This window comes from Oenanthe melanoleuca, chromosome 7 (assembly GCF_029582105.1).
Source record: "Oenanthe melanoleuca isolate GR-GAL-2019-014 chromosome 7, OMel1.0, whole genome shotgun sequence".
Classification (NCBI taxonomy): domain Eukaryota; kingdom Metazoa; phylum Chordata; class Aves; order Passeriformes; family Muscicapidae; genus Oenanthe; species Oenanthe melanoleuca.
The window spans coordinates 4648705-4675423 of NC_079341.1; the positions used below are offsets into that span (position 1 = coordinate 4648705).

The following is a 26719-nucleotide window of genomic DNA, read 5'->3' on the forward strand; positions in this document are numbered from 1 at the left end:
ATCAGTATAATTTTAAGGACATATTTTTAAACAAAAAGGCTGTGAAGCACTTAATTCATGGAACAACATTTAGAGAAATAAAACTATTCTACAAGAACACACTTTTTTTAGTGCAAACAAGATGAAACTTTGCAAATTATTTCCTATTTTCCCTCTCCCCCATCCAGAAATACACATTTGTAATGGTTTTTGTCTTTATATGTTAATTGAAGCCCCCTGCTCACTATTATTTTTATTATTATTATTATTATTATTATTATTATTATTATTATTATTATTATTATTTATTTTAGATGATTATTATTATTATTATTATTATTATTATTATAATTATTACTATCATCTGAGGACTTAGATCACAGCACTGAGCTCTCCAGTCTAATTTGATCTTAAAATAAGAAACATGGAGGGGAGGGAGGAGAAGAAAGTCTCTGTTAAAGAACCAATGACCACATGAAACAAATATGGAAAAAATTTCCTACTACTGAGTAGTTTTCTGTAGGGTTTCTCCACATCTTAAACTACTAATAGTATTTTCATAAAGGCAGCAAGATTTCTGCTTAAAAACAAATCTGTTTTTAAATTTGAAGCCATAATTCTGTCCTTGGAGGTCTCCAAGGGTAACACTGAAGACAATGCAGCTGCTGCTTCATGACACCTAAAAATGACCAGTGAAAATGAGACAGGAGAAATTCAAAAGGTTCCTCAAAAAATGTTGTGTGTCCTTGTGACTTTTGGATCAGTTTTATTCCCACTGTAAGATTTTAACTCAAGAGGAGATATGGCAGACAAGACAGATTATTTTAATGTACATTAAAATAAGGTAACAAGCAGCAAAGCCTTTCACCACCTCCCTAATTTTTATCTGCCATGAACATGAAAATGCATCACCAGGAGCAGACTCTGCCACTGCAACTAAACCCATTTTTATTTAAAATCCAGTCAGTCATTCCCTACCCAGGATTTAATCTTGGTCAGGCCCTGACTGGAAGCAAACATGGCAAGACATTATTTCACTCACTAAAGCTCAAACAGTGGTGCTCTAATCCACAAAGGAGCAGTTATGTTGAGAAAGAGGAAAAGATTTTCCTATCTTCTTCTAAGAACTGCTGAAAAAACAGGATCCTGTGTCCAGGCAAATACTACTAGCAATAAATTGTAAGAGGATAGAAAATATGATGCATGAATAACAACAAACAGGCTAAACTGGAATATTTTTCAAAGTTTAGCATTTCCAAAGGTGCTACCAGGTTTTTCTATTTGACAAATCCACACAGAATGCAAGCAGTATAAAAAGCTTTGTGGGGAAGTTTTCAAGAACAAAGCTGGGTTTTCTGCAGCCAGATTTCCCAGGAGAGACAAAACTCCTGACAGTTCAGCTAAAAACAGTGCTGAAGCCCCAGGTCTAAATAGTAGAAATTTAAAAAAATAAATTAGACTCACCAAAAAAAAAAAAAAAAAAAAAAAAGAAAGTCTCAAATTTGAATTTCAGATAATGCCTGTCTGTGGTATCAAAATACAATGTAAAGCTGTATCTAGACTGGCTGGCTTGGGACACAAATTTGGCTTGCACTTTAATAGTTTTGAACATTTTATTGGTAGAAAGATGCTAAGTGTTTTCTGCTTCCTCTGTTTTCACTTGAAATGGAAGCTATTAAAGCTTGAAAGTTTCTGTATAAACAATTCTCATTATCCTTTGGATTTTCTGCACCACTGTTCTAGATTTTTTATGATTAGGAGCTTCAATAGATTGTTTTTTTTCTTCCACTAAGCATTAAAAAATATCCACCATACAGTTTATTATGTTGGGTTCTATACAAGCTTGGTAATTATGGAAAGTAAGACCTTGGTCTTACTGAAATTAAAAGATGCAAGGCTTTCACCCCTATTTTAACCAGTGGTGTAAATAAAGGGGATTTGACAGCCTTTGTCCCAGATCCTGCAGATAAAATATGGGGGCAACACAAAGTTGAGGATGTCCACATGTGTATTGTATAGTATTATGAAATAGCCTAAATTTCAGTGTTCAACTCTGCAAGTGTAAATTTATTATGCAGTTCATAGACAGGATTCAGAGTAGGTTAGATGCTAAAAATAAAGGAAGATTTGGTTTCACTGGATAATTTTCCTCTGATTTTTCTTTAAAGTTTCCAAATAGATTCTCTTGACAGGAAATACAAAAGGTCAATTTGTTCTTTGGCCAATGAGTAAATTGTTCTCTCTGGGCATTAAAGTATTAATTGTTTATTGATGTGTTATGTGCTGGCTCTGTGGTTCTTTTGGAAACCATACCTTAATCCCAACAAATGTGGATGGGAAAATAGGATGTTCCATTGTGGGGAGGGATGACTCATCAACCTGTTTTCCAATCATCACTTTAGTGGCCACATCAATGAAGTCCACACCCAGAGTCTTGGACACAAAGGGGAATGAACGTGAAGCCCTCAAGTTGCACTCTATCACCTGGAGGGAGTGAAAAAAGAGGAATATCCAGGTCAGGCACTGTGCAGGGAAGAAATAGATTGATTCATATTTTTTTTAAATCAGCCCTCTTGAGTCCTCTTGGCAGATATATTCTTCAGACTGTCAAATAAGGAACACAGAAATGGGGATCATTATTAAAACAGGGAAGAGGGATGGGCAATGGCCAGCCTGAGATACAAGCAGCCTGTTCTTCAGCTGAGATCCATCTCTATTGTCTGAATGTTAGAACTGAGGGGAAGCAGATTCACTCAGAAAATGTGCTTTACTATATCCTAAGAGGCATGGAAACATATGCACAGGCACTAGGAACACCCTCTGGAAGTCCAACCTGTTCTTTCTCTGTGGTAATGGCAGGGCTATCCTTACTGACTTCCCTCACTCACATGTGGAACCATTCAGCCTGGCAAGGAAGTACCAGAGAAATTCTGCAAAGTGCTGAGAAGCCACCTGGGAGCTCAAGAGCAGCAGAGGAATTGCTGTAAGTGAGAATGAAGAGGAGAGAAAGGGGGTAAGAATAGTTAAGGTACAACTGAAAAGCAGGGGCTGCACAGAGAGAAAGACAGGCACTGCTGTGGGAAAGCAAGGAAGGGAAAACCCTGTTCTCTCCCTGTGTGGAGTTCCTGAATAACCATGTGTGAAACAGAGAAAAGGTGAGGAACAGTAAGAACATTTTACTCAACTCATAGGCCAAACAGGAATTTTCACCAAAAATGCATCTCTTCTGTTTCCTGTCAGGTTTTCTTTTTATTCACTGTTTCCTCAGCCACACTCTGCTCACATTCCTCTGACCTCCTTCCATTACCAACAGAAAGCCAACTGCTACCCAGAAAGGGTCAGACACCTGCTGTACTCCAGTTGCTAGGATTATTCAGATAACCATTCTAACATCTTATAGTAAAGGCTTAAACACTTCCATTGTCTTTCTTTTCAATCCTTTTGAAGGCTTAATTTAACATCAAAATAGTTAAAGATGAGAGAAGATATCAGAGATCTAAAAGCCCTGCTATCCAGCACATGGGATGAGGTGCAGTGCTGTCCATTCTATTCCAAACTGATAATTTTGGGAAGGACAGCAGCCCACAGTGAAACAAAGCTGGCAGACAAAGCAAGCAGACTCTTCAGCCTCAGTGAGAGATGCAGGACCCACACACCTCAGCACAGCATGGCCCTGCCACACTCACAGCAGCTCTTACCAGCACTTTGTTGCCTTGCACCAAGAACTGGATATTGAATGGACCAGAGATGGCAAAAGCCTTGGCAATCTTTTTTGTAGCAGCTTTTACCTGTAAAGAAACAAATTTAAAAAGTGTAAATGTGTGAATATAGAACAAATAATTAAGTTCCACAAAATAGCATCATGGCAATAAATCACTACACTTGTGGTGGATTTCTTTAAACATCATCTCTCTCTGCCTTGTTTTTTCTCTCTACCCACATTTTGGCAATAGCATTATTTCAGAAACATGTTTAATTTTCCTAGTAACCTAGAGCCTGAAGTGTCATTTGAGGGCAGAAGTAAAAATCAGGTTTTTTGTGTGTGTGTGTGAGAAGGCAGAGGGGAGAAGGAGAAAAACAAAGAATCAAAGCCTTGCCCTGTAGCAATTCCTACACTGCACACTGGAGTCTTTATACCTTTCTTGGTGACATAATGAATAATGTTTTGTTATTTGAGAACAACTAATCAGTTTTTAAAGTGCACTAAAAGTCTTTCACCAATATGCCTGTCCCATCACAGATCAGTGGGAGGTTTCTGAGTAGATACACTCTGGAACAAGCTGGGAGGAAAGTCTTATTTCCCAGGTGTGTCAACCCTTGGGTTTGAATAGCTTTGCTCCAGGAGATGACTATTTTCAGAAACAAGACTTTGGACATTCTTGGAAACAGAGCTGGAGCACAGATCATTACATTACAGCTCTTGCTGGCTTCCAAGCAAACCCTTAACAGGATGACATAAAGGGGCATGGCACATTTCATTTAAAAATGCACCTTAACAACTAACTTTGTATCACAAGGTTTATTCTTGATAGGGGAAAAAGTCAAGATCAGGTGAGGTTCATTCATCGTGATTTATTTTTTTTTTTGGAAAAGCAGTCAGCTAGAAAGTCATACATCTAACATAATAATTAAGTATTGTGGGAGAAAAGGAAGTGGAAAGAGAGCCATGGCATATGTATGAATTAGACAATCCTCTACTGCTGGTTCTAAACCAAGGAAACAAAAAAATCCTATGGGTCTGAAAGTGTGCACATCTACTGCTTAAATTACTGGGATACAGTTGAGATTATCAAGCCAATCACAGGGGCACTCTGACATCCTTCACTTGCACATCCCACACTGGCCTTAAAAATTCAGTGGTGATTTGACTTCTGCACTGGTGGTGAAGGGAAAGCAGAGTCAAACCCTCATTTCCTTTTCTCTTTTCAGTGCTGGTGCAACACATACCTTCTCCAAGGCTCCCTGGCTGATGGTCTGTGTGGGGAAGATGAGGGTGGCATCTCCTGAGTGAACCCCTGCATCCTCCACGTGCTCTGAAATGGCATGTGAAATAACCTGCACACAGCAGAGAGAGAGCACTGGGTCATTCCACCCTCTCAGAACCTGCTCCTTCCTCCCCAGCACAGCCCAGCCTCCTGAACTGAACTGCACCTCAAATGACAATGGCATTGCAGGAGGAACAAAAAGTGAATTTCCCAAAATTTTGAAGAGAATATGCCTGAAGCAGAAACATATGAAGAGGAGACCACATCAGTGTCTTTGCTCCTGTGGTTAAGCAAATCACAATCATGACAAAACCCACCACAGCCTGGAGATCCCAAGGCTTCCTTCCTTCCTCTAACACATCTGGGCTCAGAAGGTGAAAGCTAAGGAGGCTTTAAACCAGCTTCCTAATTCTGCTTGCCAGAACACAAAAAAGTCTTCATTCCCCAACAGGAACAAGCATGAACTAACATCACTGGTTTATAATTTTACCCCCACTCTTTGGTGGTGTTTTAAGCAAACAGAGGAAATCCAGACCTAAGGATTTAAATTTAATTACCTGCATCAAGGCATGCAATCTCAATAGAAAAAAGTAATTGTGTTTGCTGGTTAAAAATTAAAATTGAAAAAAGGCTATTTCTGCTAATTGCAAAGTTTGTGATTTTTTTTTGCCTTTGCTGAGTAATGAAAGGCAAGGTGAAGTTGTAAAGAAAATGGAATAACTGTGGTAATTCCACAATCCATGATAAAAGTCTAATGAAAGTAATTTCTAAAGCAAATGATTTTCAAATCTGGTAAAAATTATATTCAAAAGGATTTTTTACATGGATAAGCAATGCTTAAAAAATAACTGGCTAGAGGCATCCAATAAGAGAGGTGGAGCTTTTCAAGCACAACAGTTTTGAGCCTAAGATGAATTCTTCTTGTTTCTTTACTCTCCACTGCATGAATCCATGGCTCTATAGTTAATCATTCAAACTACACAGATTTTTGCAGATCTCAGGCCCTGAAAAACCAAGTTCAAAGTTAAAGAAAAGCAAAGTACTTACTCTTCCTGCCTTGGCTACAGCATCCATTTCCACCTCACGGGCATCTTCAATAAATTTAGTGAGTACCACAGGGTAATCCTGCCATCAAGACAAGAAAAAATTATAAAGTTTTTGTAAGAGAGTATTTGTAGACCACCTAGGACCCTTTGGAAGCCAAAGACAGGATACCAATCTATTAATATCCTCATTTCCACAGATAAGTGAACTTTGCACAGATATAATGGGGGAAACTCAGCAAGATTTCCCCAAACCACTGATGCAAAAAGTTTGAGATCTCTGTAACACCAGGACAAGGAAATTTGGGGCAAAACCACAGAGGTCATGGCACAAAGGAGATAGCAAGAAATGCATGGATGCAATCCCATCTCCCAAAGTCAGTCCTTAACCCCAGGATCAATTCTTCCTCACTCTGAGCCTCCCAGCCATCTCACTGGACATGCTGCTTCATTCAGGAACTGATCCTTGGCATCCTCAATGGCTTTGTAGAATGGCTGTTTGCTATTTTAGAGAAATATATTTTATGCAACTGATCCATTCCTTTCTAATTTCTCTGCCTGGTTTCCTAAGTCTCCCAGGGAGAGGTTGCCACTAATTACAGGAACAACCTGTCCTTGACCCTCACTACCATCCCTGGTACTCATTGTTTTCCTTCCTCTTCTTCCTGCCTGTCTCTGGGATGCTAACACACTTTCACTCTCCTCTAATACTTTCTCCTTCCAGACACTTGCTCCTAAAAACTCCAATCTGCATTCTTCCTGGCCAGCTTTGTGCCTCAACATTTTACCTGTCCCATCCACTATTAACTGCCTATTATTTATTAGAGAATAAAATTAAATAAATGACAGTTTGTGCATGTTTTAAAGGCTCCTCTTGAAAAAATACCCAGCAACTCCAGAAGTTATAAGACACAATTCCTTCCATTTATCAGTGCAAGGGTAAATTCACAGGCAAGGACAATGCTGAAGCCTACCTACACTGTTTCATAAATTTAGTGGCTTGTGTCCTGTTACTTTCTGTCTTGCTGCAGTTTTTCAGCTGAAGATTTTATATGTGAACACAACCTTGTTTACTTCAATCTGTCTCAACCTGCATTAGAAGTTTGGAGCATTATTGTCAACATAAATGCCACAATGACACAATACTGAAAGAGCAAAGTCATTAAAACAACAGAACAAGAACCAGTCAGGGCCTCTACCTGGAGAAGGTCTGCTGGATGAAGCAGAACTAGATAAGGCTTTGGAATCAGAAAAACTATGTCCCACAAAGATGCTCACTAATATTGGGAGCAGGTCTGGAAGGGTCCCAGCTCAGTGGACTACATCTATTTACATAATTAACTGGTCACAAATGTACCTGCAGGTAAAACAGCTGCCTGCTGCTCCTACCCCATGCAGGCATCCTGCTGGGGTCAGTAAAGGATGTTGGCACAGTTCCCAAGTTAGGGAACAAGCTGAGGAGTCAAACTCAGCTCCTCGCCAGGCAAGGAAGGGAAAGAGTGAGGAAGACACAATAAGGAAACAAGGAGATAGAAAACACAGTAAACATGAAACAAACAAGGGGAACACCAAAGGAGCAGCACAAAGAGGTACCTGAGAGACTCTGGTGGCTTCTGCTAAGAACTTCTTCATCTCCTCTTCAGTGAATACTACATTCATTGCAGACCCACTGGGAGAACAGCAAAGAACAGAACTCAGGTTAGCTCCCCTGGTGAATTCTAGGGAGAGATCAGTGTTAGGCACCAGGACACAGGGTTCACAAGGTTACCAACCCCCTCTGTATGACAGACTAGCCAAGCAAGCAGCCACTTGCTCTTGACCCAGAGGCAGAGGTGGTGCCCAATTACTCTCCACTATCCTTCCCAAAGACAGGAGACTGGTGGAGTCAGTGAGCCAGAGGTCCCTCTGAATTCTTCAGAGAGAAATCAGAGTGCAGGGATTGAATAAGTTTTAGAGTGAGTTCTAATGCTTTTAGTAAGTAAAAGGTCTCAAATGCCACAGTAGCAGTGAGTGAAGGGGATCTGGGAGAACATTGCTTCAGAATAAGTGATTCAAGTCCATTTTAATGACAAGAATCTTACAAAAAAAAGATGTTGCATTTCTACCACTGCTGCCCAGCTTCCCCTTTGCTTTGTTGGGCAAGCCCACAGAGGCTGTGGGGAAAAGTGGAAGAAGGATCTATCAGTCTTATCAGTCACTATATCCTAAGATAAATAGATACAGGTACCTAGGTGATTATATTTACCTAGAAGCATTCCCTAACAATCTGGTGAATTAAATCAGCAGCAGTTTTTACATTATACTTAGTTATATTCAACTGTACTCCTGATAGGAGAACTGCTTTCTAACTTTGCTTGAAACCTTACTGCAAGTCTTAGAGACCTGTTAGAAAAGTCTCACTCAGGAGTATCTTCTACAGGATATTTCCTTCAGAGCTGAAGAAACCCTTTTCCTTTTCTTCCTTTAAAATAAAAAGCGTGCTTGTCCCCCCAGCCCTGAAAACTGATTTTGAGCTTCTTCATTTTGATATGAGTGTCTTTCATATGAAAAGAATCCTGTCTCCAATTTATTTTCACTTGTAAGCTGTGCCCAGCAAACTGCCTCTCTGTGCTGAGTCACCCAGCTATGAAGAAACTTCTCACAGAGAAGAGCAATCATTCACAACTTGTGAGTTTGCCATGTGCCTGTGCTGGTGTAACCTCTTCAAAGAGTCTGCCTGGCTGCTGGAAATGAGGGACTTTGTACAATGTCTGTTTAATGAGAAGCAGCTGCCACAGTGTAGGGACATAAAACATGCCTGTAAGCAGAGAAGCTTGGCAAATAAGAAGCTGAATTCAAAAGATCCACTGTCATTTTCTGAAAACAGATGCCCATCTCAATAAACAGCCTCAGCAGGTTACTCTTTTTCCTGGTGTCAAACAATCTTCTGGCTTAATTGTACAGGTAACAATCTCAGGAACCTAAAAAAATATCCCAGATGGTTCGTGGTTTTGGCCTTGAGATATGCAAAAAGTAACACATCTGACCAGACATTCTTATGATTATGTTCTACCTTTGATCTGTGCCTGATGGACTTCAGGGATCCATTGGCTTTATTAATTGGTTTGAGCAGTTGTCTTATGGGGAGCTTAATGCCACATGCACCTAGCACAGAGTTTTCCACTCTGAAACTGTTCTCCCTTGTCCCAGAGAGGGTTTTGGAGTTCATACCCCACAGTGCTGAGCCTTACCTCAGAACATAGGAGGGCCTCAGCAAACAGGGATAACTCACAGACCTTGCAAATTCAACTGCATCTCTCTAAAGAAAGGGAGGAAAAATATGCTGTGAACAAGAAAATATTTTAAAGTCATTCCAAACTTTCAGTTCTAACTGCATTTGCACTTTGATGAGGGGAAAGAAGTTGGGCACTGCAGCCAGCACTGAATGTAACACACAAATTCCTGGTTTCAGAGCTGTCCACAGAGCTTCACTGGGAAAAAGAGCAATGCCAACACATCTCTGTTCCTTTGGAATCTCTGCCTGCTAAAACAGATCTCAAGCCCAGCAGGATATCTAGACTAGCCTGTCAGTGGTGCTAACTTCTGCTGGGTACATAGCTCAGATTGTGTGAGCTGATTTAAAGACACTTCCCTTCCAGTTTCCACCTGGCGCCAGTGCTGCTGTAGCATCCTTCACAGGGATCAAAAAGTTCTTTAATATGGGCAGTAAAAACTGGCAAAGGCCTTCAGGACCTTGAAATGTCTCAGTCCTTCCTGAGCAGATGCACATCCCAACCCCCAGCAGCTGCAGCATTTCATCCCAACTCACCAGCGTGCTGACTGCCTTCCAGGGAGCCTGGGCCACCTGCAGCTCGTCCAGGACAGCTGAGAATATGGAACGATCTTCTGCCTGGTCAATCTTCAAAGGGGCTGTGCCAAGAACCTTCACTCCCCTCTGGTGCAGTGGTACTGCCAGGTTATTGGGAATCTGCCCCCCTACAGAAATAATGCAGCCACTGCATCCCTGTTGGAAGGCAGAAAGGAGCATGGTCATGTCCAAGTTATCTTAACAGGAAGAGCTGTCACAACAGAAATCCAGTATTTAGATTATGTCCCTTTTTAGGTTGCTGTGAACAAAGATCACAAAGGGCCACAAAGATGATCAGAGAGATGCAGCACCTCTCCTACAAAACCAGGCTGAGAGAGATGGGGCTGTTCAGCCTGGAGAAGAGAAGCTCCAGGAAGGCCTCACTGCATCTTCCAGAGCTTAAAGAGAATTTCTTAAAAATGAGGAGAGTGATTTCTCACATGGGCAGATAGTGATAGGACAAGGATGAATGGTTTTAAACTGGAAGAGGAGAGATTCAGGTTGGATGTTAGGACGAAATTCTTTACACTGAAGGTGCTGAGGCCCTGGCACAGGTTTCCCAGAGAAGCTGTGGCTGCTCCATCCCTGGAAGTGTTCAAGGCCAGGTTGGATGGGGCTTGGAGCACCCTGGGATACTGAAAGCTGTTCCTACCCATGAACTTTTAGATCCTTTCCAATTCAAGCCATTCCATGACTCTACCATAATTGTGCTGATCCAGAGGCACCCAGGCTGCAAAGTGTGATTTGCACTGTGTATCCTCCCTAAACCAGCAAAATCCTCCTCAACATCACTCAAAACCCAGCAATAACTGGAGGTCAAATTCCCTAGGAAACCACAGAAGTTTGCAGCTTTAAAATCAACCCACAATTCCATAAGTCCTGCTTGAATCACAGGCTGTTATTTTGTTTACATGTTTAGGTGCTTCTGCTTTCCCAGAGAGGATAAAGCACTGAGCTGACTCACCTTGCCTTGCTTTCCAGAGGAAGGGCACTGCACTAGGAACATGCATTGCACCCCAACAATCTGCAAAGCTATGGACACAGAAAGGGCTAACCCTTTATTTTAATCAATGCTTCTTATTCCTGACTAGCTCCTTGTTTCTGGTAGTGCCCTGGATGGTAGCAAACTGTCATAGGTGTTCATTTCCACACAGGATTTCTGTAAGCACTCCAACTCCAGAGGCAGATGGGGCAGAGCAGGTGGCACAGCATCCTCCAGCCACAGCAGAGCATTTCACATCTGTCACTGGGCAGCATCACTTTTTAAGTGAGAAAATAATAAACAGTAAATAACAAGAGACAGTTGATCTTGCTTGCTAACACACACTTTCCTACAGGTGCAAATATGGGCTTTTTTTCTTTTTACACAGAAGCCCTAATGCTTTCAAGTACAATCTAGTCAGGTGTGAAAATTTTCAATAGAACAAAAAGAGCACTTTACTTTCAAATTAAAGATTGTGAAACTTTTCTCAAAGGACAATCTGGCCCACAGAACAGCTCCAGTGAAGGGCTCTTTTGAACCAAATGTGTTTTATACAGTTGTACCCACTTCTAACAAATGAGAAACATAAAACAAGTGATCCATGGTTTGGCTCTAAAAGATAGTGAAAAAATGTTCTTTTAATTAACTAGTGTGTTTTTCCTGAAGGTCAGCCTCACTGGCCTTCCTGGAGGAGGAATTCCTTCATCAGGGATTTAAACGGATTTGGAGTGGCAAAACTGTAAACTGAGAGCAGGATGGACTACAAGTGACTGGGCAAAAATAGATGATAAATGCTAGTACAGTTCCCATTGAGATCTAATGTGGTAATTTCCTACCATAATAAAGATCCAACAGTCTGGCATTTAAGCAGTACTTATTATTCCAAGATATTTGCTCAGCAAGCTAATACAAATCATGACATGATTATTTTTCTCCTTTTCACTGTGCAGTCACTTATGGGATGCTTATGGGATGCTGCTGGCCAACAGCAACCATCTGAAAGAGCTTAGGACAGGCAGTGAAAAAGGACAGGGGCTGTTTTGTGCCCAGAAGTGGTTGTCTCATGACATCAGAGCTCACCATCTCCAGCTTGGAAGAGAAATCTATACCTCAGTGCTTCCAGACCCATTCAAAACAGAGCAACTCCCTCTAGCCCCTGAATCCTTTATCAAAATGCAAATACTGCCTCCATCAAAGCTGGGATAGAATTAGGGACTTCAGCCCTAAGGAGACAGAGGAGATTCCTTATTCAAGGGGATGGCAAAGAATTATATACTCATCTTTACTCAAGTAGAACCATAAATTGAATCTGCTGCTTACTTTAAAATTCTGCTGTTGTTTTCCCAAAGCATGTTCCCACCCAAAGAGCAACCACTGTCCTGACAGGGAACATGACTGCTCCACTGAGAAATGTGGGCAGGCACAAAGGGACCCCACTGCATATCACTTTGTCATCAGCCATATTTTAATTAAAGAAAATTAATAGCATCCTTGCCATTAGATATCTTTAAAATATATGCAATACATAATCTAGTGAAAGAAGCCTAGGAGAATTATTTTCCCTTTTATAACAAAAATTGCTCTTTTTATTACTACCTTGCTGTTATGTCATTAGTAATAGAGCTGGGGTTTCTTTTTCCCTGAGTTTGAAAACAAATTAGACTATTAAAATTGTACCTAGGAGCCTCCTTTACTTTTATGAATTGTTTCAGAATAATCTCCAAAACAGAAAAAAGAATCAGTAGAGGCCCTCAAGCAGATAGATATTAAAATAAAAAGGGAACATCTTCTCTGGAAACAAAAAGCCAATAAATCTGAGGGAAGGAATTTATTCTTTTTTCAATTATTGTCCTCACAGACTACCACCTAAGTGCACATTTGCAGTAAATTAAACTTTCCTCCAATGAGCAGCTCTGTTGTGCAGACTCTGGTGAGTCACTGCAGCTGTGAATGCCAACTGGAGGTTAAAGAGAACACAAGGAAGAGAAAGCTGGGTGCACCACTGGGAGAGGGCTGTGAGAAGCTGTGTGCATTTCTTGGTGGGCAGCTTCCAGCTGCCTCAGTCCTGCTGGCAAACTCGCTCCTTTGTGCAGCCTAATTCAGCTAATCAGAAAATCAGGGACAAATCAGTGCACCTATTCACTTGGGCTTCACAGCTGCCCAAGCTAATCCTAACAATGCTTAGGGAGCTGTAATATCATCTCTACTAAGGGCTCAGGGTTGTGTCCATTGCTGGCTGATGTTTTTACACACAGTTTGCCACTGATCCATGACTTTTCAGTTATTTCCAATAGTTCATTGTCCATTGAAACACCAGAGGAGGTTAAAAGAACAGTCTGAAATCATGACACTGTTCATGCTTTGTATATGAAGCTGGGAGAGATGGCTATCTACAGGATTGGTGAAGGATCTCAGAATCAGATCCATTTTTAACTTGATCTTTTTCTTAGGGGCTGAATTCCAGCTGCATTTGTCTGAGGAAGGATTCTGTTAACAGGACATTTGGCTCATTCATTTTTCTGAAGTAATGACATATCACAAATTATTTATTTATTTATCTCCAGACCTTGCTGGAGGTCTGGGCTCTGTCCCCAGCCCTGCCCATGTTCTTTTGCATTACTCTGTGCAAGCCTATCTATTTCTCAGTTTCCCTGAGAAGGGAAAATTGCAAATTAGGCTTAATTATGCCATTACCTTGTGCTCTGCTGAAGAAAAGTGGTTTTACTATTGGTATATACTATTCAGCTTGGGAATTACTAGACAGTACAGCACTGATTTTGGCTGTTTAGGCTCAGACTCTGACAGTTTTCACACCTCCAGCACAAACATCATGGGTTGTTTTCACACCCATGCCAGAGCAGCAGAATCCTCTGCAAACTCTGGGTGCAAGAGGATGCTGCTGTAAGACCTGGAGATCTGCACTGCCTCCCATCAAACTGGCCAAGCCTTGCTCTGACAAGCAGGATAATGCAAGTTTCAATATGTATTCAGTATTCTTTTCACACATTTTTCTTACCCAACTTGCTAATTACTAGCACTCCATGTGGAAATGAGCTCCCTCATCACCTATCTCTACCTTCTCTTTGATCCTGCAGTAATTAGATGTTGTATTTCATCAGTGTTATTTGTCTGACAAACTGTCACAACAGTTTCCTCCACTCCCCTGTGCAGGAGTTCAGTTCTGTTAAGTAAACAAGAGTTCAGTGCTTTTAGAGCTGAGCCTCATGGATAATCCTAAAGCATTCAAAAATCAGCCTTTAGGAGTCCAGAGAGACACCAGAGTCTTTTGGCCTCTTGAAAATCTGTTTTCCAGTAGTAGTCTCTTGTTTTCACAAAAATTTAAAGAAGAGGTAGAACAACCTGTACAAACAGTAAAGTATGAGCATGCAATTTAAAAATGGTCATAGACAGTATTTTGCAAATGGCTGAAGAGCAGAGCCTAGAGCCTGGGACAATTTCTGATGTGCTTTGGCCTGTGTCCAAATTTGGGAATGATCAAAACATGGCCAGATTATAAAACCATTTTTGAAATTTGCATCCATTCATGAAGGAGATGAGCTCAGATCATCATATACCAGGATAAGGAGTCAAGAAAAATCACAAGTTTAACATGATACCACTTCTGCAAAGTTGCTTCAGCAAGTTACATGGCCAACTCAGGCTGAATTTTAGGGCAGATGAAGTTCCTGAAAGCACCTTTAAAAGCCTTAGCAACAAATCCAAGATGAGTGTGTTATCCACTAGAATACAACATTTTAAATATTGGGGCCAACTGTTTACATTATATATCCTCTCATTATCATTATTATCCCCTGGGACTCTCCTCCATCTCTTAGATCAGCACTTCTGAACACTTGAAAATTGCTAAGAGACCAGTCCAATGCCTGGATCAGGAAATGGAACATTTTATGGTTTGATGGCAATTCCAATGCCCCTCCCTGATGTGTATGCTGGACCACATCCACCTCCCAACTGTACTGCCAGACCAAGCCTGCAAGTTCTTGAGCACACATTGGTGTGATGCACAGAGCTCCTTCAACTGCTCCAGGTGGAGGACTTGTGCTTCAAATCAAGGATGTGCTTAAGTGCTAAAGCCCAGCAGTGTAAGGGCAGAACAGTTTGTGCAATAAATGTCTGTGCAGCAAAATAAAAAAAAAAAAAAAAGCCTGCTTGTAAATATTGCACAATATGGCCTCTTGCAAAATAATTTAGTATCTATTTGGCATTTTTTATTGAGTAGCCTGCTAGGAGCATCAGCAACATTGGGATCCAAAGCAAACTGCTTTTGCTCTCTCCCCTCACCCCCAGTAGCGACAGGAATGTTGAAAATCTGGGTTGCCTCGTGGCTTTTTATAGTGCTTCTGCTTCTCTTTACCTCATCTTGGTAGATGTCCAGGATCCTTTCCAGTGACAGCTCCTCGAAGTACAGTCTGTCACACTCATCAAAATCTGTGCTCACTGTCTCTGGGTTGCAATTCACGACCACGGTCTTGCAGCCGAGCCGCCGCAGCGTGCGGATGCTGGAGACAGCACACCAGTCAAACTCCACACTGCTGCCTGCCAGGAGACAGGAAAGTGGGCAAGCAAAGGAAGGATGCAGAGAAGAAAACATAAATAGATATTCTCAGCACTCGAGCCTAAAGAAGGAAAAAAAAAAAAAAAGCCAGCATTGCGTCCTGTCAGCTCAGAGCTAGAAATGTAATTGTCCTCCCGTGGAAATTAATCATCCACAAAATGTGAACCTCCAAGCACAACAGGTAAATTGGCTCAGCTGCTCAGGAGTGTCAGACCTCTCTAACATGTCTGTCATCCTGTGCTCATAAACACTTCAGTGTGCTCTTCTTTCTATCCAATCACTGCTGCCCCCCAGCCAATGCACTCTAGGACAAACCAAAGAGTGGGATAAACTAAATTGGGTTCCTGTTATTACACTGCTGCTTACTCCAGGAAACACAAAGCATTTGCATAGATGTGTGTGAAGAACAGAAGACTGAGGTGGTTTTTACCTTGCAGAAGAGCTAAACCAACAGCAGAAGAGTTACATCTCAGTGGGTTTGATGTTCCTGTACACTGACTCCAACCAAGGCAGATCAGTACAACGCTTCTCCAGCCACTCTGTGATCCTTTGATCCTGCTTTAAAGGCTACAGGGACTATGGCAACACAGTGGGACGAGCACATCCTACTGTCCCAGACCCTGAGTGAGCACTGTGGCCATTTGAAAGGAAAGAGGGCTTGGGTGAGCACCAGGACTTTGGGCAAGCTGCAGCTCTCAGGACTTGGGCAGTGCTGCAGGCTGCAGGGAACACTTGAATTGACTTGTGCAAACAGCTACTACCCCACAGATTCTATGCTCAAACATCTAAGACACAAAGAGAGAATGATGCATATTAAAGAACATTAAATGGTTATGCTTACAGTCTACAAGAAAACCCTGGCTCATCGTGCTGTGTTCAGTCATTACATGACCATTAACCACTATTTATAATTGTGTGACAAGACATGTTAGAAATTCAGTCTGTGCTTAATTGTTGCCCCCACCACCTAGTCACAAACTGATGGCAGGGACAGGTCACTGCCTGACAGGCACATAAGTTGTTTCCCCACTTCTGTCAAGCAAGAACCTCAAAATATGCCTAAGCTTCAGTTAAAACACCACAAAAAAAAAAAAAAAAAAAAAAAGACAGAAAAATCAAATCTGAACCTGGATGCTTCCCAGAAGGGACACCAGATGCTCACTGAGTTTTTGTGTTCCACTTCCACTACACAGGTATTTTTATATGCATAAAAAAACCTCAGATTTGGAACCCAATGGTCATCTGGAGCCCTCATCTGACTGCTTCAGATACAACCTGGGAAAACAGCTGAGCAGCTGTTAAGTGTATTCCAGGCACATCCAGTAATGATCATATCCAAACATGGGAAGAGGGGAGACAGGAAATAAATAGTATTATTGGTAATGACTGTTGTAACATAACCAGACCCTGCTCCTCAGCAGACAATTACTACATCAATATCTGCATGTTTTTGAACTCACTTTCATGTTTCAGTCTATGTGCACACCTTAAACAGAGCACTCTGCTGGCCAGGCTAGTGGTGGAAATAGATTTATGCTGTTTTTAGGGCTGACACACAAACAAACTCCTCCCCAGGACAGGAGCTGCCCTCCTGGAGCAGGTGAAGAGTGAGGATTGCTGAGGCTATATGTGTGCAGGAAGGATGTATTAAAGCAAGCACTGAAATTGAAGAGCACTGACTCATATCATGTTTCTATTAGGCATATTAGTTTACAAGAAACTTCAAAAAACTCACTTTGGTTTGAATAATTTACTTTCTCAACATAGAATATAGCATGACTTTTGAAATGGCCTCACTTCCCTCAAATATTTTTATTTTTTTGCAGAAGTGTGAACATATTCAACATTTTCCTGCAATATATTTTCAACTATTTTCAAATAAAAATCCTAAGGGGTTGTTTTGGGTTTTTTTAACCTAAAACTTAGCTTTCACTAAAAAAAAAAAGTCACATGCTCAACTTCCATCCAAATCATTTAGCCTCTTCTAAGCTGGAAGAGAACACTGAGTTGATCCCATCCTTTTCATTTTTTGTAGCCATGCCACACAGCCTGTTGAACAGCAGATTCATTCACAAAAAATAAGCCTATTCATGGAGTGTTGCCCCTGATTTCAGTCTGATTTCTGGAAACAGAGTTCAAAAAGGCATGTCCTACAAACAGCAAGAGGAGTGCAGCACATGACCTCTCCAATCCAAGCAAAACAAATGGATGGAATCTTCAATTGCAGCTTTCATAACCCATCACGAGTTCTGGGAGATGCAGAGCAGAAATATTTCTGAACAACAAGCAGATTTTTTTTTTCCTTGTCAATAATTACAAGCTATTTGGAGAGATCCAGGGAAAGAAAAAGTGGAAGTCATCACATACTGAATTCAGCAGTCTGTCTACCCAATACTCACAGCCATGAGTGGGCTGAAAGAAAAAACTACTTACAGAGAATTGCTTATACAAAAGCAGCTGAAGAGATCAAAATATTTTCAGAGTCACCTACACTTTCAGCTGTAAAATGCATAGTGACAATATCATCATGAGCTGGCAGTAAATAAGATAGGTATGGGAGCAACAAACTTTTATATAAGTATGAGGTTCTCAAGACCTTAACATGTGAAAAAAAGTAAGATTAAAAAAAATTCTGCAAAACCTTGTGGAAATCACAACTAAGTACCAGGTGAAAAGTAATAAAATTCTCCTGCTTTTTTCCAGGGCGTGAAATGAAATCTTCAAGCAGGTATAAAATGCAAACCTTCTGTTAGGAATTGATGTCCTGTGCACTGTGCTCTGGAGGGTTTTTTCACCATATGAGAAGAGGAATAAAGGAACCACAAGAATATCCAAAGAAGGCTTGAGGGGATAAGGAAAACAGAGGAGTTGTAAGAAAGATTTACCTATGTGATATGGTCCACAGCCCAACACCATCACTCCACAGTCATCAAATTTTACATCATGTTCCTGGGAAGGGAGACAAAAAAGTCATTAGGATCTGCACTCCACAGCACCCAACTCTGTGCTTTTCAGAATAAACAGCTTCTGGTGCTCAGCCCAAATCCAGCAATCTGAACCTTCAGGACTCCAGTCTGATCTTGCCCACTGCAGTGTAAATCAAGAGCAGCTCTCCTGGAATTAGCAGAGAAACAGCACCTCTGATATTGCTGTTTAAGCAGCCATGTAAAAATAATGTTAGGACACCTACCTGTGCATGTACAAGTGACATGTGACAGGCTCCTAACAGCACAGGGACATAAACAGCAAATGCACTGGGTCAGGACTGAAGGGAGAGAAAGTTCCAGGCATGCTGTAAGGGGGTTATATATAAAGCCATCCACAAGAATTGCTACAGAGGCATCTGCAAGATTTCCAGAAATAACATGGCATAGGGAAAAGAGATCAAACCAGCCAGAAAACCAAACCAGACTGCTGTTCCTGAGGGTGCCTACCTGCCCATTGTATGTGACGTACAGGTAATTAGTCACTGCTGGGTATTCTGCTGCCAGGGTGTCAATCTGCAAGGAAAAAAGGGATTGTGACTTGGCCACTGCAAGATCTTTCCAACATGAAGATTTTTGGGTTCTTTTCTTCTGCCTCTTTCTACTGCTGTTCCACTCCTATTATTTTCCCATCATTTCTTTCCTCATAAAGATGTGCCCTGGACTGTCCTGTGCCATTAATGCAGCTTATGCCTGGCCTTGCCCCAACCCTACAGTTCAGTCAACACAACACTCTACCATCTCTTTCTAAGCTGCAGTTTTAGCTCTGCACCTCTTTGGTGAAACACCTGCACAGCCCAGGAACTTCCCCCTACTTGCCAAGGCCATCACTCTCTAGTTTGTTCAGAGGATTACAGAGATTCCTCCAGGTCTTCTGTCCTTCATAACTAGGATGTCTGGAATCTTCAGACTCTGCTCTTGACCCCATCTTACTCCAAAAACATACACAATATCACTAAGAAATCTTGTGGAGTGGCAGCTCACTGACTATGTGTTTATGTCACAATATAACTCGTGCTTTGATAATTAAATGGTACACAAAGTAAGAGTGATTTTAAACCACTCTTTATATGCAGTTTTCAACAATTTCTTATGTAGATAGCCACCAGAGAGCCCAGAAGAATAATTTGCCCACGAGGCTGTTCAAAAACTATGTGTCAACTACTAACCAGTAGTAACCAGTCCATCTGGGTCACCAGTGACTGCTGAAGTTTCCTGAATGAACATCTAAAACACTTCTACAGAGAATACTGAACAGGGAACAATATGAAAGAAGTCTTGACATGTATTTTTATGCTACACCATTTAAAAATCTGCCCAAACTTCAAGCACTTCCAGGAATCCCCACTGGCTGTCCAAACCCTTGTCATTTATGGAGAATGTGACCTCACATCATTAGCACTCTGTTGCTCATTATTGTTGCTAATACTGTGACTTGTACTTCATGGCCCAAGAAGAAACATATGCTTTGAAGGCACAGAGGCAGGCACAGGTGGAATGACCTTATTAAGTGTGCACACAAATCAACCCAGTGCCACATGCAGCTGAAAGGACACAGTGCAAGACCAGGCGTGTTTCTGTGGCCAGGTGAGCCACAGGAGAAAAAGAGCAGCTGGGGAACAGAACAAGACTTGGCACATCAAACTGGGCCTGAGGACACAGATGAACTCTTCCAGAAACGTTCAGTAATTTGGGCTGGTTTTTTCACCCTCCTTAAGGACAGAAAACCAGCTGGTGGCAGTTTAATACCAACATACCTTAAATGCAACAGAGCACCTAGTGGCACTGCCATGAATACCAGATGAGCTCATTAGGCTCATGCTATCACAATGAATAGCAAGTGAGCCCATAACAATAGCACACTTCCAATAAAGTATTAGCCTGTAAAAAGTTACTACAAGAGAGGAGAGATATGCTCTTCATGGTCCTACCATGGTGGGCCTTCATCTGAAGCCACATGTGCTTCCCCCTCAGCCATAAGAATAAGAACAAGAATATTCTGAGTCTCTCTTTGGGAATGTTCATGGATTAAACTGATGCCTGCAGTGCAGAAGGAACAGCTACATGGGTGAACTGCGTTCTCCTCAGGTCAACATCTAAACTCCTGAGGATGTCAACAGAGCCAGGGGTCTCTAAAGACACAGAGGTCTCCTGCCACTCCTGAAGTCCCCAGCAGCCCCAGAGGTGTTTCTCACATACCTGTTTCACCCAGGGCACTATGTTCTTCTTCAGCCTCAGCTGGCGGCTCTGGACTTCAGTCAGGCCCAGGCATTTCCCAATCTGCTTGTCAGAGAACCCCATCTGTTTGGCTCTCCTCAGGGTCTCTTCTGGAATTGTTTTGCTGGGATTAAATGAGAAAAACACCTCTTAAGCACGAGGCTTTGCAGGAATAACTAGAAGATACATGAGTGCTTTTGTCTCTACACTGCACAGAGTTGCTATAGGATCATGCACTTGAAGGCAAGAAAAGGAAGAAGATTCAAACATAAAACATCTTTTTTGCCCTTGGTGCCCCTCTATAGTAAAGTCTGCAGGCAGACTGCAAGCAGTAGGAAGTAAAACACTTATCTTCCCTGCATTTTTGAGACAGGAATCAGTGACTCATGAGACCCATCAGGCTGTACCCACATGTTTAACACAACCTGGCTTTTAGTTTTGCTTTCCCCTTCCTCTGCTCAACTACAAGTGAATGGTTTTTCATGTGTGCCTGGCTTCTAGCCAGTGTCAAACCCTGACACCACCACAACTGTATGGCCATTTACCATTTCAGCCTCCACAGAGGACCTACAGTGATTCCTTTTTTGGATTCAGTATCCCTACAACTCCATGCCCAAACTTAATATCTCCCTTACATTCTTCCTCTCAGCCTAAATTTTAAACCTAGGCCTCACCAGATTGGGCTGGACCAACCATTGTGTATGTGCATCCATCTCCTGCCTCTCATTGCAGCTGCCCACTCCACCCAAAGGAATTAAATTCTTGAAGCTCTGGCATGAGCCATTGAGCTGTGCCCTGCCCCTGTGACCACTGTGCTGAGCTGGGAGTCATGCCCACAATTTATCCCAACCAAGTTTTCTTTCTGTTGCTGAAGATGTTCTGCCTACCTTCTGAAATGGCCAATCTTTGGAAAAAGGCATCTCACTTCAGAGATCCTGAGCAGAAACAACCTTTAGAGGTCACACACATGGTAATTTTTTCTTGTAACAATCCCAACATACCATTTTCCATATCTTAGTGTTGCTTCTTGCATTAGGAAAATGGAGAGAGGGGGGATTGACCAGGTAAAGCAGGGGTACCTTTTTGATTTCTTATTTACAACCAGGGTCTCTCAATGCTTCCATACATTCTTGTTCTCCTGGTTTTGCTTTTCTGAAGTCCTAGTTTTTGCTGTTTGTTTTAAACACTTTGCTTCTCACCTGCCACATCTGAAGATCAACATTTTCCTGTCCATTTTGCTCTTCATTGTTTTATCTTCTCCATCCCTTCTTCATCCATTCAACTCTTTTCTCTCCTATTCTTCATCCTTTTGTTTTGACTCCATCCTTACAGTTTCTGCCTCCCTCTCTTTCTAAGCTAACTTTTCTAAGCTTAGCTTTTGCAAAAACATAAAAAGCCTGTACTTTTATCAGCAGCTCTACTTTACACCTTCATTGCCAAGAGCATTCTTGCCTGCCCAATAAATCAATATTTTCCCAATAAATCAATATTTTATGAGCAAGCAAGCTCTGAATAAGGAAAAAGGAATGATTAACAAACAAGCAATTTTCCTAAATCAGACTTTTTGAATTATGTCCTTTGCTTGATGGTATTTTTAAATAAATACACCAAGTCCCAGCCTGGCCCCACAAACAGCTTGCTCTGCACTCAGGGGACTCCAGGCAAGAGCATCACCTGCACCCTGGATCTGCTCTGCAGCCTGCACCACCCTTCCTACTGAGCACAGCCTCCTCTTTGCTGGTGTCAGAAGGGAAACTGTGGCTGCCACATCCCTGGAAGTGTCCAAGGCCACGATGGACAGGGCTCAGAGTAACCTGGGCAGGTGGAAAGTGTCCCTGCCCATGGCAGGGGGTGGAATGAGATGAGCTTTAGGGTCTCTTTCAACCCAAAGCATTTTATGATTCAGTGAAAAATCCTAACCCAGCAGGTGAGTTTCCCTCAGAGGTTCTGGATTTCCCAAAGTAAGAACCACTTTGTGGCACCACACTCTATTAAAACTCATGAGTTCTATACTCCAGTATCTCCACCAGGAACCCCTCTGCTCTCTGCAGCCCATCCTGCCTTCTGATCTCAGCTCAGAGCCAGGACTTCTTGCCCAAACCATGAACACTGAAGGCACGGATGTGTGTTCTACAGAGGCAAATACAGCAAACTCCACCAATTCTCTGTCAAAACCGATGCTAGCAGCCACTGGCTATTGAGGACTCATCCTCCTCAGAGTGAGTGAGCAGACCTGATGACCCCAGGAAAATGAGCCTCTTTCAGAGCCATTTACTCCCTTGCCCTCCCTCCCTTCTGCCTCAGGAGCACACATAGCTGGCTGTCATTTGATTACTGTCACAGGCAGCAAATTGCCTTCATTTGCAGCTTGTTTTCATTCCATTTCTTGTATCTCATTATAACAATATCATTCACTGTCACCCTCTCTTCCAGCTGGGAGGGTAGAACAAAAGCAGTGATTATTTTGCACCATCATTCATTTGCCTTGGGCTAGCTGCTTAAATTAGGTTAGGCCACTTACTAATCCAGGCAGAAAGGTAACTAGTTTTTTGTTACAGGAAAACCAGCATGCAAAAGAGAAAAGACAAGTTCCTAGAGGGGAAATGGGACCATGCATTTTTTCCATGCACTTTTTCCTCTGCTATTCCTAAAGCATGATAGAAGAAAGCAGCAGAATTGGTCCACCATGTTTAATGGGAACTGAATCAGAGAATTGCAAATCCTCAGCACTGGTATGGAAATCAGGCTGCCTCTCTACATGTATTGGACACACATTTTCTAACTGAATAATTTCCATTTACTAATCATGGCAACTTTTAGCATTTATGTCTCAGCTTTCATAGAAATAATATAAAGAAACATGCAAACAGCATGGTAGGGAGATGCTTATCTTGCAGATAGAAAAACAGACATGCAGAGGTTAAGGGGTGACAATTTTAAGGGGCAGCTCCCACTGCCTTTGCTCAGAGACAGCCCTTTAGACAAGCTAAAGCCAGCAAGAGCAGAATCAGGCTGATCTCTTTGAATATTTGAGAGCAAATAACCCTTCAAGCTCACCAGAAATCCAGCACTAAAAGACAAGACAAAAATTCTCAGTCCTGACCCAGACTCACATCCCTGCCTCCCACTTTCCCCTGGAGCATCTTGTACTTTTCCTGCACAGAGCAAAAAGTCTTCCAAAGATTAAACCCCCTCACTGGCTTAGAATCATTTCTGAGACAAGGGAAGACTAAGCAACCATGGTTTCAGACTTCTGTAATGCTCCTCTTCCTAATGTTTGCCTTTGCAAAATGAAAGTCAGGAGTTCTAGAGCTTCAAACCCAGACAATTAGACTTTTGCACACTGCCATGATTATCAAATGGTCGTTCACCTCCTCAGAAAGCTGAAGTCCCCTGCTCATTTTGCAGTTTATAAACAAAGCAAGCCTTCCCCCAACCTTTGCTTGTGACTGTTTCAGCTTCCAGTGTTGATTTGTAGTTGCTTTTAGTTTAAATTTCCACCTTGTCATCTTTGGAACTCACTTCTTCGATAATAAACGATAAGAGAAAATGAAATAAATTCTGCTTAATGAAGAAATTTTCACCTGGCACAGAGAACTTGGAGAAATCCATTAACTGACTGGAGGAATGCTGACAGCATTGGAATTATCAGGAGACCCTGCTCACTTTAGCAGAGATCTCTCTTCTATTTGACCAGCTTTCATCTGATCCACCAACAAAGATGCCAGCAGAAGAAACACTCTTCTTCTTGTCCACCAAATCAGCCTCTGCTTCTGTTTAGATATGCTGGATGTTCACAGAGGAGCTGCAAAGGTGAGCACATTCAGGCTCACCCCACAGGCCTTAAATTCAGCTCCTCCCAGGCTGAAGTGATTTAAACCCAGACTAAATTTTAAACCCAGTTTCATTATGGCAAGCAAAGTGGAACAAAAGTAAGAAGTACTGGAAGCAAAATGCATTATGCCCAGTCCTGAGAGAGCTCTTCCTTTCTCAGTAGTCTGAAAAACCTGCTGAACTTCAGGCTGAATCATGTACAAAAGCATATTCTTTCTTGTTTCCTCACTGTCCTGCTCTGCTTCGAGGCTCCTAGTGGTTTCCTTGATTACTTCTGATGTTTTACAAGATTTTGAACATGCTACAATTAAAATAATGAGATCATGGTATAAATTCTCTCAGTGCTCCTCTTCTCTGGCAGACAGATTGTTATCAGTTTTTCACTCCTAAGAAACTCATGAGATGAATGACAAAAAGCTGTCAAAGGAGCATTTAAGGAAACAGGAGCTGTAAACCAACAAATCTCACCCACAGAACAATTGTCACTCCAGTTCTCTGCACCTTTAACATTCTGGTCCCTGGGCTAATAAATCTCATTGTGGACATCTTGATTTAAGTAACACAAACCTCACACTGTGCCCTAAGACCTGAATGACTCACTCACAAGATTAAGTGAGCTAAAGCAGCAGCTCACACCAAAACACAGCCAAGAAATGGGTTGTAGATATTTCCTGAAAGCCTGTTTTCTGCTCCCTGGTAAAAAAGAGCTTTGAGGTCTTTGCTGGGATGCCATGGCACAGACTGCCCTGCTCCTAGCATTGTACACACTGGTTACAGAGACTCCCCAGTGGCTTTTTAAGGCAATGCCTCTATATCCTCTGCATCAAGGAAAACACACAGATTGCATTTTCACAAATGTACAGATGCTTTGAAAGAAAATACAGCTGTAAAATTATTACCAGTGGCTCTACAAGACAAACAGAAAGTATCCTACGTTAGATCCACACAAAGCACAAACAACAGTGCTGAATAGCTGCTTGCATTTTATTCTCTTCATGTACTGCATTCCAAAATTGTTCCCAAGCCTTTCCTGCCCCACAGTTCACAAAGAAAACAAAAGTAATCTTTTCCACTATAAATATGTCACATTCTCAAAGGCATAACTCAGCACAGCCTCATTTACTATCACTGCACCTTGATGCCCACACAAGACCTGTGACACACTCTAACCTGTCCCAAAAGCAGGAACTGCTGCTGAGAAAAGGGGGGATGCAGCAGAAGCTGCTGAAGAGCACAGGTTACTGATGGTCTATCTGAGTTTCCCTCCCATGGGCAACTGAGCAGAGCACCCAGCTATGAATACTGGGCTGAAGTGGGTCTGCACCCTCCCACTTTTGTCCTTCCTCTTTACAAACCCATGTCTCTTTGGGAATGGCAAAAGTGATAGTCAGGACTGCACTTACTCCTTCCAAACACATAACAGGCCAGGAGAGAGGATGTATTTTCCTTCAAAACAAAGCTCCAAAGTATAAAATTATCAATATATGGTTGGGGCCATCATTTCCCACTTTTAGCAAGCTGGCTAGTTCAGTATCTGCCAAAAAAAATTACCTGCTGTTTCCCATTAAGGTTAATTTGAAGAGTTGAGATGTCAGGTGACAGAGTTCAAGTCACTGAACTGCCAGACTGTCTTTGAGACTTTGGGCAAGCTCACCATCTCTGTCCTTTGCTCTTCACAATGGTGGTTTATTATGCTCCTCTCTCCTCAACTGAATTGTACTTTACAGCCTTTAATCAATATTGGATTGTTCCTCTTTGGGCAGTATACTCAAACTTCTGTCTGCTGCAAAATGGCTTTCCTGGGTTTTACATGGATTTTCTCCAGCAGTGAACCTGACCCCACTACCTCTACTTTTCCCCCATCCCTATGAGCTCTCAAGTAATGGCAAATACAATCAATTGCAGGTTCCACTGCTACAGAGATACCTAAGTGACTTAGGAACTGAAGTCCTATTGGTTTTCAACAGGTCACTTGGGCCTAAGTGATGATTTCACCATAGCTGCCTACCTCTTTATCTCTATTTAATCATGTTTGTTGTACATTCACCTTCTTCCCATTTTCACTCATGGGACTGGCAAGACCCAATCTAAGGAAACAATCCCCAAATGCACATCACCCATTCATGGACTGACAGCATGGGATGGTGCTTGCTCTTTCCATCTCAGTGGTTTTATTTGTTTATGTGCATGTGCATGGTGAGGAAGGTTGGAGCTAAAATTACACTCCAGGTATAAAGTTAATTGGTCAGACAACAACAACAACAACAACAAA

General features: G+C 41.9%; 1 protein-coding gene across 1 annotated transcript in view; it reads right to left on the reverse strand.

Annotated features, from left to right (window-relative positions):
• CPS1 (carbamoyl-phosphate synthase 1) overlaps positions 1-26719 on the reverse strand; it is a 76133-nt gene that overhangs the window by 9927 nt on the left and 39487 nt on the right. Inside the window, exons 22-32 of the mRNA XM_056496540.1 lie at positions 20596-20737; positions 18847-18912; positions 18298-18361; positions 15212-15393; positions 9816-10010; positions 9238-9305; positions 7601-7676; positions 6012-6089; positions 4927-5034; positions 3678-3767; positions 2293-2463 (exon numbers count right to left, since the gene is read on the reverse strand). Coding sequence (XP_056352515.1) covers positions 2293-2463; positions 3678-3767; positions 4927-5034; positions 6012-6089; positions 7601-7676; positions 9238-9305; positions 9816-10010; positions 15212-15393; positions 18298-18361; positions 18847-18912; positions 20596-20737 — 1240 coding nt within the window. The remainder of the gene's footprint in view (positions 1-2292; positions 2464-3677; positions 3768-4926; positions 5035-6011; positions 6090-7600; positions 7677-9237; positions 9306-9815; positions 10011-15211; positions 15394-18297; positions 18362-18846; positions 18913-20595; positions 20738-26719) is intronic.